This window comes from Mytilus trossulus, chromosome 6, assembly GCF_036588685.1.
Source record: "Mytilus trossulus isolate FHL-02 chromosome 6, PNRI_Mtr1.1.1.hap1, whole genome shotgun sequence".
Taxonomy (NCBI): Eukaryota; Metazoa; Mollusca; class Bivalvia; order Mytilida; family Mytilidae; genus Mytilus; species Mytilus trossulus.
In genome coordinates, this window is record NC_086378.1 from 38,160,998 (window position 1) to 38,174,403 (window position 13,406).

Sequence of the window (13,406 nt, forward strand, 5' to 3'; positions counted from 1 at the left end):
ACCAATGAGTTTGTTTCTCAGTAACTGCATTGAAGGCCAATAACATTTGGAAGATAGATAACATAAGATAAATCAATATATTAAATCTGTGAATAAATAATAACTAGTACACAATTTCTGTGCAGGATCTGCTATTCAAGGCCACCTGGGATTTAGTGGAGAAGTATAAATTTACACCAGGGATACAATCTAGAAGTATAATACTCAAGGTTTTATATCAACGAGAAGGGCCAGATTTCTACATCAATGAACAAAAAATCACTGAAAAAATAGACAAACTTATTAATAAGGCAGGAGTGTATAAAGAATGGAGAGCTGTACGATTGTTATCCTCATTACTTGGGAAGTTAGTGGATAGTTTAGCACCTTCTATAACTACTATATTAGTAAGAGGGAAACAGGTCAGTGTATATGTATGAAATTCTTTATACCCCCTCCAATGGAGGAGCATTACACTGTTTTACCACTGCTTGTCTGCACATCAGTCCCATGAAACTTATTTTGAAATTTTTGAAGTATTTTGGTATCAAGCTTTATGTTAGCATTCTATATCCTGTGATAGTATACAGATTCATCTCTCCTCATCTAACTGTTAACTGAAATAATAAGAGAGTCCTGAAATTTCTTTAAAAAGGGCTTCATGTGAATCATACTTGACCATGCAAAATCAGATTCATCTCTGAACAATATTTATAAAAAGATGTGATTCATATATCAATCTTTTGGGGTGCTCCTGCTTCCTCAACGAACAAAAACTGACCACCATGAAGTAGCACAATAGTGTTGAATGTGGCTTTAAACACCAATCAATCAATCAACCCAAAGAGAATGCAATTACCCTCAAAATACCCACCCAAAAAAATTGTCTTGCGTATTATTACTAAAGACAATGAAATAATTTGCGCTGAATTTATACTCCTGTCATTTATGATTAAATTATATTTTAGGTTACAGTTGGAGTATTTGGTCATGAAGAGGAAGTAATAGATAAACCCATCAGTCCTGGAGAAGTAAAGAACATTTTGTATAGTCGCTGTGCTCAATATGATCTACTTCAGGCAGTGTTACAACAGGAACTTATTCTTGGAATTGGCAAATTGATAGCTGCCTCACCTGAATTGTTTGATGGTATACTGAAGATTCGAATAGGGTAAAATGATTTAAAGTTTGATGATATATATATATATGTCCCTATTGTAGGCAACTTGGGCATCCTTCCTTCTTCCCGTTCTTCTGACTTTCTGTCTTTCAATTCATCCCATTTTACTTTCTGCACTTTAGCTTATGTTTGCCTATTGCAAATTTTATGAAACTCATACATAATGCTTAAAACCAAAACCTGCAGACAGCTGAGTTCAGACTAGGGCAGTAAGTCACTTGCTGTTTTAGAACTATGTCCCTTTTTAACTTGGAAAATAGATTTTTTTTTGGTTTGTGCACTCTTACTCTCATCCAAATTTTATCAATCAATACATAATGGAAAGAACCTAAACTTGCAGACAGAGTCCATAATTTGGCAGCGAGTCACTCAATTTTCTAGACTTATGCCCTTTTATAAGTGAAAAATGCATTTTTTTTCTTTTCAGTACTCTAACTTAGGTTTGTTTCATCTTAATTTTATGTAACTCATACACAATGCTAAGAGCCATGTAGACAGAGTTGGGTTGTTAGTCATTTACCATTTTGCAGTTATGTCTGGTTTAGCTTGGAAAATTTGAGAGCTTGAGTGAGGACAATCGTATTCTTATCCACAATCTTCTTCTATTTTTAACTGGTTTTCAAAAGAAAAAACGGTTATTGATTTGGGGATGAACAGTTGGCTTGCTGGGGCAGGGGATGGCTGCCAAACAGTGTCCGTTCATTTACAAAATAAGCTTTGAAGAAATCTTTTCAAATTTAAATAAGTTGTACTCTGTGACTAAATGAGGGACAAATACAATTTTCACAATTGTATCTGTTCTCTTTGTTGAGTTTTAGAATTTCCAGAAGAATTTTAAGTAGCAAAATTTATTTTTATTATATGAATTTGAGTTATTTCCCTTTGAACAGATATAATAATTAATTTCTTTGTCATTTGGTCTCTTGTTAGATTTTATTGTCGAGCCTTCGACTTTAGTCGAAAAAGCGAGACTAAGCGATCCTACATTCCGTCGTCGTCGGTGTCGTCGGTGTCGTCGGCGGCGTCAACAAATATTCACTCTGTGGTTAAAGTTTTTGAAATTTTAATAACTTTCTTAAACTATACTGGATTTCTACCATACTTTGACAGAAGCTTGTTTATGATCATAAGATAGTATCCAGAAGTAAATTTTGTAAAAATAAAATTCCATTTTTTCCATATTTTACTTCAAATGGACTTAATTTTTTCTGCGGGGAAACAAAACATTCACTCTGTGGTTAAAGTTTTTAGAATTTTGATAAATTTCTCAAACTATCCTGGGTTTGTACCAAACTTGGACAGAAGCTTGTTTATGATCATAAGATAGTATCCAGAAGTAAATTTTGTAGAAATAAAATTTCCTTTTTTTCCGTATTTTACTATAAATGGACTTAGGTTTTTTTCTGCGGGGAAACAAAACATTCACTCTGTGGTTAAAGTTTTTAGAATTTTAATAACTTTCTCAAACTATCCTGGGTTTGTACCAAACTTGGACAGATGCTTGTTTATGATCATAAGATAATATCCAGAAGTAAATTTTGTAAAAATAAAATTCCATTTTTTCTGTATTTTACTATAAATGGACTTAGTTTTTTCTGCGGGGAAACAAAACATTCACTCTGTGGTTAAAGTCTTTAGAATTTTAATAACTTTCTTAAAATATCCTGGGTTTGTACCAAACTTGGACAGAAGCTTATTTATGATCATAAGAGTGTTTCCAGAAGTAAAGTTTGTAAAAAGATTACTCCGTTTTTTTGTGTAATTTACTTTTAAATGGACTTAGATTTTCTTACAATCATAAAATAGTAACAAGAGGAATATTTTTATTGATTGTTTTCCTCATTATTGTTGAGCCTGCAATTTACAGCAAAAATACGCGAGACACTGGGTTCCACGGAACCCTTACAATTTTTTTTATTTTGAGGCATGTCTTCAAATTGGTCAACATTTAGGTTCCCATGTCCAAAATACATTTTGTTTTAAAAAAAATCGATGTGTTATCATGGTAATTGGGATTGATTAAGTGAAAGTTTTGATTTTGAACTATTTGGGTTTGTTTCTTAGAGTTACAGGACTTTAACTGTCATATTTAGATTATTTTTTTGTGCAATTTCTTGTGAATGCTTGCAAATCTACTTGAAACACAGATGCTGGTATTGATAAAAGTATGTACCTATTGATTTAAAAAAAAATCCTATTTTTATTGTAGACTTTAATATTTAGATTTAGGGTAATTGTTCACATGTCACAGTCTTTCTCTAGAATGCTTACATATAATAAATACAAATTTTACAGTGTTGTTTGGATTGGTGAATGTAGGCTCCAATATTGAATTTTGAACATTTTCTTGAAATTTGTTAAGATCTGGTGTTCATGAATTAGTCAAACATGTAAATAAGACAAACAGAGGTCAACCTACAGTTTTCATTTAAACATACAGGTTCTAGTCACTTTTTGGGCCCTCTATATCATGCTGTTCAGTGTCTCTGTGTTGACCCATAAATGTACTTTTTATACATTGTAACTTGGATTGAGAGTTGTCTCATTGTCATTCATACCACATCTTCTTATTTCTATCATATATATACATTTAAGTTGGTTTATCCGAGCTATACAGATAGAGAAAGAGCAAGAAGAAGGTGGTCCTATAGATATACACTCACAATCACCTAGTGATATTAAAGAGATGATACTCCAAGTCCTGGTGCAGAATGTATTTGAGACAGATTGTAGGACTCCCTTACAACAAAGACAGATCGATGGGGCCTTGAACAGGACTCCCAAAGACTTTTATGATAGAGTTTGGGAAATATTGGAAAAAACACCTAATGGTATTAAATTAGCTGGATATCATTTACCTCAGGTAATTAAAGATTCAATATAAAATATTATTGTATTGCAAAATATGATATTTCCAATGGAACACAGAATGTAATAATAACTGAGAGTGCAGCATTCTATATTATTATACCTCAATATTTATTTTTCTATATAAAACTATATAAAAAAATAGACAAATAAATGTACTATGTTTACAAAAATATCTGAAAAAGAACTTCAGTATGCGAAGGGACAACAAACTTGCTATTACCCGCACAACCAGTCATTAGGAGTTTTATTATACTGAACAACACAATCATTAAGTGTTTATTATACCAAGCCAACTAACTTTCTAAAAGTGTACATATATAATCTGAAAGAAAAGAAAAATGTCACATAACTTGACATACACAAGATGTACTATACATTTGTTTTTTATAGTTCGTGTTGTATTTGTAAATATTTCATTAATTGCAATCAAGACTAGGAATACTTGTGTTAAACTTTCCGTGCATATAATGAATTCTAGATAGTAGAACAAATGCAAATACAGGTCTAGGAGACGACGACAGACCCATATTATAAATTAAGTACTATATTATATTTAATATCTTTAAAATATGCGTCGCTAAGATTTTCTTTCTCTTTTATAAGAGAAATTACGATCGCCACAAACATATTATACCATTTACGATATTAAAGTTTGACGTTGCCAAGCACACAAAATCCAAGCAGAATAGTTAATGACGTCATTATTGTCCAATGAAAAATAAGCATGAAAAAGTATGGGAAATAGGATTATAAAACGATTAACCAGGGTAATAGTCTTTGAAACTATTGACTGGCAAATAGTCTGTGAAATGAAATAGCACAACTATTTCATTATTTTTCATATAGAAAAAACATACTGAGGTATAATAAAAGTCTTTATTTATGAGTAATTATACGATCAGTAACACCTTACAACAAAATCAAGACTGTAAATGTCTTAATGTGTAATTTCTGAAATAATTAATAAATATTTATTTTTTCAGCAACCCACCTTGTCAGATATGACAATGTATGAATTAAACTTTTCCCTACTAGTAGAACAGATGTTGAGTAAGATAGCTGATCCTGCTTACAGACAGATTATAGTAGAGGTACAGTTTTCAGTACTATAAGGTTGATATTGATAGAACTATTTAATGTAAATTTATTGTTGAGTCTGCAACTTTTGTCGCAGAAAGCTCGACATAGGGATAGTGATCCGGCGGCGGCGTTAGCTAACTTCTTAAAAGCATTATATTTTAGAAGGTGGAAGACCTGGATGCTTCATACTTTGTATATGGATGCCTCATGTTACGAAGTTTCCGTCAGTCACATGTCCCATGTCCTTGACCTCATTTTCATGGTTCAGTGACTACTTGAAAAAAAAGTTAAGATTTTTTGTAATGTTGAATTCTCTCTTATTATAAGTAATAGGATAACTATATTTGATATGTGCGTACCTTGCAAGGTCCTCATGCCCGTCAGATAGTTTTCACTTGACCTAGACCTCATTTCATGGATCAGTGAACAAGGTTAAGTTTTAGTGGTCAAGTCCATATCTCCGATACTATAAGCAATAGGTCTAGTATATTAGGTGTATGGAAGGACTGTAAGGTGTACATGTCCAACTGGCAGGTGTCATCTGACCTTGACCTCATTTTCATGGTTCAGTGGTTATAGTTTAGTTTTTGTGTTTTGGTCTGTTTTTCCTATACTGTATGCATTAGGTCAACTATATTTGGTCTATGGAATGATTGTAAGGTGTAAATGTCTAGCTGGCAGGTGTCATCTGACCTTGAACTCATTTTCATGGTTCAGTGGTCAAAGTTAAGTTTTTTGAGTTTTGGTCTTTTTTTCTAATACTATATGCAATAGGTCAACTATATTTGGTGTATGGAAATATTTTATGATGTATAATTCAGTCGTGCAGGTTTTATTTGACCTTGACCTCATTTTCACGGTTCATTGCTCTTTGTTAAGTTTTTGTGTTTTGGTCTGTTTTTCTTTAACTATAAGCAATATGTCAACTATATTTGTTGTATGGAAGAATTGTTAGCTGAACATGCCTGCCTGGCATGGTTCATCTGACCTTGACCTCATTTTCATGGTTCATTGGTCAATGTTTAGTTTTCTTGATTAATGTTAAGTTTATGTGACAGTTGTAATAAAGCTTTATATTTAGGGCTATCAACATAATATCAATAATTAGTAAAGAAGGCGAGACATTTCAGTGTGTGCACTCTTGTTTACTTTTAGTAGCTGCAATTTTCATGGTTTAGGAGGTTATTGTTGTATTTGAATCTGAAGATAGTTATAGACTTTAAAGATAAATGTTATTTAAAGACTTAAACCAATGTTGTTAAATGACTTATATAAATGTTATAAAATGACTTATATAAATGTTTTTAAATGACTTATATAAATGTTATTGAATGACTTATATATATGTTATTAATGACTTACCATTATATAAATGGTATTAAATGACTAACCAGTATATAAATGGTATTAAATGACTTATTAGTGCATTTATTTAGACTAATACATGTCTTCATCAAAGAAATTTGCTTTAAAAGAGTAAAATTAAACATAAAGAATAACACACATCAAAGTTCATAATGTTAATATAACATGCATTAGTTTACAACAGTGTTATAGGTCAAATGAATAAAAATCAAAACTTTAATGGCCATTCAATATCTTGAAAAGGAGTGCAAGATTATCATTGATGAGTTTATAGCATAGATGCAACGAGTTCCAGACGTTAACTTCACTTAATTTGATTGGATCTTACCAATCATTGCCATGAGTAAGTTAGGCCAAATAACCTCACACAACTTTATGAAATAAATTGAAAATAAAAATCATATCTATTTATCTTGAATCATTTTGAATATAAGATTTGAGATTGACATTGACTTCTTGATATAATTCCTTCATAGTACTCTGTAATATGATGCTTCTAACAATGGATGGTTTGTTTATTTCAGGCATTTATGGTTGTGTCCACCATGTTAAAACGAAACCCAGAAGTTACCTTTGATCAGGCTGCTAATATGGATAAGGTATTGTAAACTATTTAATATTTCTTTTGTTAATTCTTTAGCAATTTGACCTATTGTTTAAAACCATAACATCAAAGTGTGGTTGCCAATGATCTCAGTAGATGATTGACTGAGTTTAAGGGTCATAACCTCATGAATCTAAATGTGCTAGGTGTTAGAGAAATTGACAACCATGCGGAATGCAGAAGGCACTCTAAGGGAATTTTTTTTCAATAAAAATGAAAAATTATGTGATTATCATTAGAGAAACAGATTCTTACACAGTAGCTCATGGATTATTGGATTTTAACTAGATCGATAGTTAAATTATCAAATTTAAATATCTCAGGATAAATCTGATAATCCACTGGTAAGAATCTTTATCTTACCTCCTATACATTTCTAGAAATATGATTGGTTTAAAGCCACCACATGGAGACCGTGTATATTCCATATTAGGTTAGTAGGGAGACAGGGCTTATTTCAATACACGGTTAGTAGTGGTGTTACGTCCCTTTATAAAACAACACGATGTTGTTGAGGAAAAATCTATAAAGGTTTCAACAGACAATGCAATCATGATGATGAAAGATTGAAATAAATTCATAAAACACATTTAAAGCTAATAAGTTGTTATTGTTGGCATTTGTTTTTGTATAGACCAATGGAAGTAGCTTCTTAATACTAACAGTATTGAAGAGTTGATCACTTTTATAGGCCACTTGTCTAAATACTACATGTCAAGATAGTCGGTAAGATAAATTTGTTACATAGTGTGCTTGTGACCTAAAACAATATATATGGGGTCACCCCATATGGAATTTACTGACCCCATATATATCGTATTAGGTCACTAGCACACTATGTAACTAATAATATCAAGCAAATCATACACCAAATATATGCAACTGTTAACCATAGGATACTGAAAATATGTTTATGAACACAGTTTGGGTTATAGTTACTTATCTGTGAAGTTTGAGTCAGAATTTTTTTATGTCTAAGCTCATATCCCTACAATTCAGAGGTCACAATGGCACTTATTGACATTATCAAAGTGTCTTTAGAATACACTTTCAGATATTTGTCAGAGTAAAATTGAGAATGGAAATGGGGAATGTGTCAAAGAGACAACAACCCGACCATAGAACAGACAACAGCAGAAGGTCACCAAAAGGTCTTCAATGCAGCGAGAAATTCCCGCACCCGCAGGCGTCCTTCAGCTGGCCCCTAAAAAAATATATATACATGTACTAGTTCAGTGATAATGAACGCCATACTAAACTCCAAATTGTACTCAAGAAACTAAAATTAAAAATAATACAAGACTAACAAAGGCTAGAGGCTCCTGACTTGGGACAGGCGCAAAAATGAGTCTTTATTTTAATTGAGCTCAAACTGTAAGCACAATACTATGTACATGTACAGAAATTACACCAATCTGTGATTCTGAGATGAAGGCACTTAAGTGTTCTTGTTATTTTTTTGCAGATTATTCAAGACTCTTTTGAAGATTTCCAGAGAGATGAAGCTAGGGACAAAGAATCTGAAAAACAAGATGACATGAGAATTTTCTTTAACACTCCTCCAAATGTTAAACATGGTACAACCAGCTACATAACCAAAGCTGTACTCAGAACTCTTCTAGAAGGAGAAATCAAATTTGTAAATGAAGAAATGTGTCATATTACTTAATGTGTAGTTGATGCCTTAATCATACAAATATCAACGAATCTCAGAAAATATCAAATATATAAAATTGAACATGATACATTTGCATGAGTGTCACATCAGGATCATGCAAAAAGAATATCACTTCAAAGAACTACTGTGAAAGTTTTTTTAAATTTAGACTCATTCTAGCAGAATGAAGAGAAATGAAAGATGGTAAAACCACCAACATTTTTTTCTCATTTTTTAATTAAATAGAACCAAATTGTTTACTAGCTTTAGAACAAATTCAGGAATGAAAGGCCCACAACCTTCCATATGTCTGTCTTGTAACATTTTTGTGAACATTTTTTTTATTTTATAGATTTTTTATTTGCAAGTGCTTTTTTATAACCAGTTTTATGGTTCCAATGCAATGTATATTTAATATTTAAGCATATATGTGATTGTGGTAAATGTTTGTCATGTAATAAGAACAAATGTGATGGCACAGAGACTGTGCTATACATTCTAACATATTAAATCCCTGGATACCTGCATCTATGGGATGATATTATGTCCATGAATTTATTTGTCGCCTGGCATAATGATTATTCAGGTCATTATTTTCCTTGTGATAAACTTTGCATAAGCACAAATGTAGAAATGATATAAAAAAAAAAAAAGAAGACAAAAATCCTTTTTAATATGATATTGTTTGTGCTGTTGGTTTTTGCAAACAAAGAGTTATTAAGATCATGGGAAAGAGATTCAAAATCTTTTAGTCAGAGTAATTAAATGTTCGATACCAGTTTTATTATGCAAGACACATGAAACACTTTCCTCATATATGCTCAAAACCAAATGTATCTGGGAAACTAAATATTAAAATGTTTGGGAGCATATGAACTGAAACGGCCTAACCAGAATAGTCAGACCATTTAAGGTCAACATTACCTGAATGTGTAAACAATGATATAATTTAACTCTATATTAACTATTCAAATCATGATTATCATGCCAGAGAAGATAAGCTCTCTACTTACTGTTTAAACAGGCATGTTGTTTACGAATAGGAATAATCTTTATTTGGTATTATGAAGACTTAAAAGGTTGAAAATCGGAATGCATAACAAATTAAAAAGTATCCAAATAATAATATCTGATTGAAGACTTTGTAATTTGAGGATATCAAAAATAGATACTGGTGTCGTACTTACAGTGTTGTCAATTTTTTCCTAAAAAATGAACTGATTGAAATTTTGATTTATAGTAAACACTTTGTTGTTAAGTGTTTTTTTTACAAATTCAGATATACAGTGCCAATATGATAAATATTGTTTCTTACAAAGGAAGCTTAATAGTGCAGCTTAACTTCAAAATTCATGTTTAGAAGAATTGGAAATGAAAGTATCCAAGATAGCCAAAAACTTATAGTAAAGGTGAAATATGACCAGATATGAAAGTTGAAACTTAAAGAATTGTCAGATTTTTACAAAAATTATGAATTTGACCTTGGCATCAAAGCAATAGTTCCTATATTTGTACAAAAACATACAGTAAGTTCATAAAGAAATTTGCATTTCTTGATTATTGATTTGAAGATCTATTTTTTTACGTTAAAATTTAAAAAAAAACCAACAGTTTTAATAGCTTTAATGCTGAATTATAGTTAGCTGTTCTGATTCTGAGGTTGCCTGAAATTTGTTGTTTTGGTTTAAAAAAAAAAAATACAAAATGTATGGTAAATTGAAATAGCTCTCATCATGTCTGTTTTATTCGGCTTGAATAATTATAATTGATTTTGTTTAAAGATTGGCAAATTATGTCCTCCCATATCATTTTGCCAAAGAAAAAAATACTGGATTACGGTAGGCAAACAAATAACTGATATTGGACTATATGATGATCCTTGAGAACATGCAAATCTTCCTCTGAAGTGAATTGTATACTTCCTCAGGTTATTATTTTTATGCATACGGGCCCTGTATTCAATAAAAGTATTATTCATTTGGAAATCTTTATCAAATTTTATATCATGAATCCCTTTCAATAGTAAGTTTTAAACTGTTGTCAATGATCAAAGTCAACTGTATATGTAAGAATTGTAACCAAGAACAACATTTTAACCATAAGTCTTTTATCTGATTATAGGTGCTAATAGTGTATTTGTTATCTTATGCAATATAGCTAAGATCATAAAATACTCAATCCACAAAACAAAAAAAAACAATCCCAAGACACACAAAGACTGGTTAGATTTGTCAGTTGTTTGCTGCTGTGACAATCTCCTATCTTGAACATTTAATCATAGATAAATTATCTTTTTTTTCAAAGTTTAACTTTTATTTGGAGTCCTTGTAGATGTCATTAACAAACCAAGCTTAAACTTTTCATCATAAAGGGTAATAAATATGAAGTTATGCACCTTATTTAAAAAACAAGTTGGATGATATAGATATTTATATATATATCTATATTTGATCAAACAAATAACTACTGCACTAAATAGAATGGCCAAATCTTGCTTATTTTTCAGGTAATGTGCTTGTACCCCAGTATTTCTAGGGTTTCTCACGTATTTAACCTAGTCATTTTCAATTATTTGATCTGGCAGGTGACATCTAACATCTCACTAAGAGAATCACAGCTAAGGGTGTTTATTTTATTTCGATCCTTACTGCCAACCTTGTCATCAATTAACAAATCAATTTGACCTTTTTTTCTAGATATATTAACATACAAAGGAATTGAAAAATATTCAAAATGACTAACTTTAGAAAGATGATCTCACTTTCATGTGTATCTGATCTGGTATTAGCTGTTATATTTCTTAAAAATGATAGTATTTTAGAATGTGTGACCAATGAATCATTTTCCATCTGATAATACCATCACTGAGATTATTAAATGAAATACTAACGGATAATTTCTATAAACAATTTTGTATATCTTACAAAGCAGTCCCCTTACCTTAAGTGTTTTTTTCTGATTAATTCTAAAGATTTCATACTTTAAAAGTTGTATATATTGTTCCTGCCTTTAACAAATTGAGCTTGCATAATGCCATAATGCTAATTGATTTATAATGGCTCTTGGAACCCTCAACACTATAAACCGAATAATGTCAGCCGTTATATTCCGCCGATCTCTGTCTAATCTCCGATTGCTACATACATCGATAGGCTAGAGGGCGCAGAATTATTTGAGTTATCAACACTAGTCAAAATACAGATGATTATATATCTTCAATTATCACCCTTCACAGGGCATCTGTTTGATCTCCATATAAATAAAAAATTGCTAATTTCTTCAAACATATAGGTTTTCATTGAACTTAAACTACAGAATAAATACATTCTATTATTTTCTCATTTTGACTTTAATAAATCAGATATGAGCAACAGTAGTACCTAACAAAATATTTGATGCAAGATATATTTTCTAAATATGAATAGTAGTTTTTATACGCCCGTCTTTTAGACGGCCGTATTATGGTATACCGTTGTCCGGCCGTCTGTCCGTCCGTCCTTCGTCCACATTTCGGACAATAACTCAAAAACACTTCCACCAATTTCCATGAAACTTAAGTGAATTGTTTATATCTATTGATGTAAGCTCCCTTTGGTTTTTTTTTAATTTCAGATTTTAAGTTTTGGATTTATGGGGCTATATTCATAAAAAAGGGGGGATTTTCAACACTTCGGACAATAACTCAAAAAGGCTTTCACCAATGTCCATGAAACTGTGGTGAATTGTTTATATCTATTGATGTAAGCTCCCTTTCAATTTTTATAAATTTCAGATTTTAAGTTTTGGATTTATGGGGCTTTATTCATAAAAAAAGGGGGATTTTTAACACTTCGGACAATAACTCAAAAAGTCTTTCACCAATGTCCATGAAACTTTGGTGAATTGTTTATATCTATTGATGTAAGCTCCCTTTCAATTTTATAAATTTCAGATTTTACATTTCCGTGTTATGAATTTTTATGCTTAAAAAAGGGGGGATACAATAAAAGGTACTTGGTACTCAGAAAGTGTGTTGTGAACAAGATAGAATGTATGGATGAAAAATTAAGACAACAAACTTAGTTAAATTTGAGTTAGCCTTAATAGTGCCAATTTTTTTGTGCATTTTTAACCGGATTTTTGTGACAAAAATGTTGGTTATTGATTTGGGGATGCCGAGCGGCCGGGTGGCCGGTCGGTCGGCAATCAAATGTTGTCCGTGTATTAACTCATGAACCGTTCAACCAAAGCTTTTAAAATTTTAATATGTTGTTACTGACAACTAAATGAAGGTCAAGTTCAATAATGGCGATTTTGACTTTTACCGTTCAGGAGTTATGGTTCTTGAAAGATTGAAAAATGGCGTTTCCAGTTGTGTCCGTGCATTTACGCATGAACTGTTCTACCAAAGCTTCCCAAATTTAATATGTTGTTACTGGTGACAAAATGGAGGTCAAGTTCAATAATGTCGATTTTGACTTTTACCGTTCAGGAGTTATGGTTCTTGAAAGATTGAAAAATGGTGTTTCCAGTCATGTCCGTGCATTTTCTCATGAACCATTCAACCAAAGCTTTTCAAATTCTAATATGTTGTTACTAATGACAAAATAGAGGTCAAGTTCAATAATGATGATTTTGACTTTTACCGTTCAGTAGTTATGGTTCTTGAAAGATCGTAAAAATGGCGTTTC

General features: G+C 31.4%; 1 protein-coding gene across 1 annotated transcript in view; it reads left to right on the forward strand.

Annotated features, from left to right (window-relative positions):
• LOC134721293 (phosphorylase b kinase regulatory subunit beta-like) overlaps positions 1 to 9,143 on the forward strand; it is a 31,128-nt gene extending 21,985 nt beyond the window's left edge. Inside the window, exons 18-23 of the mRNA XM_063584176.1 lie at positions 126 to 401; positions 948 to 1,150; positions 3,755 to 4,022; positions 5,014 to 5,121; positions 7,000 to 7,074; positions 8,545 to 9,143. Coding sequence (XP_063440246.1) covers positions 126 to 401; positions 948 to 1,150; positions 3,755 to 4,022; positions 5,014 to 5,121; positions 7,000 to 7,074; positions 8,545 to 8,748 — 1,134 coding nt within the window. The 3' untranslated portion in view covers positions 8,749 to 9,143. The remainder of the gene's footprint in view (positions 1 to 125; positions 402 to 947; positions 1,151 to 3,754; positions 4,023 to 5,013; positions 5,122 to 6,999; positions 7,075 to 8,544) is intronic.
• Positions 9,144 to 13,406: the final 4,263 nt, after the last annotated feature.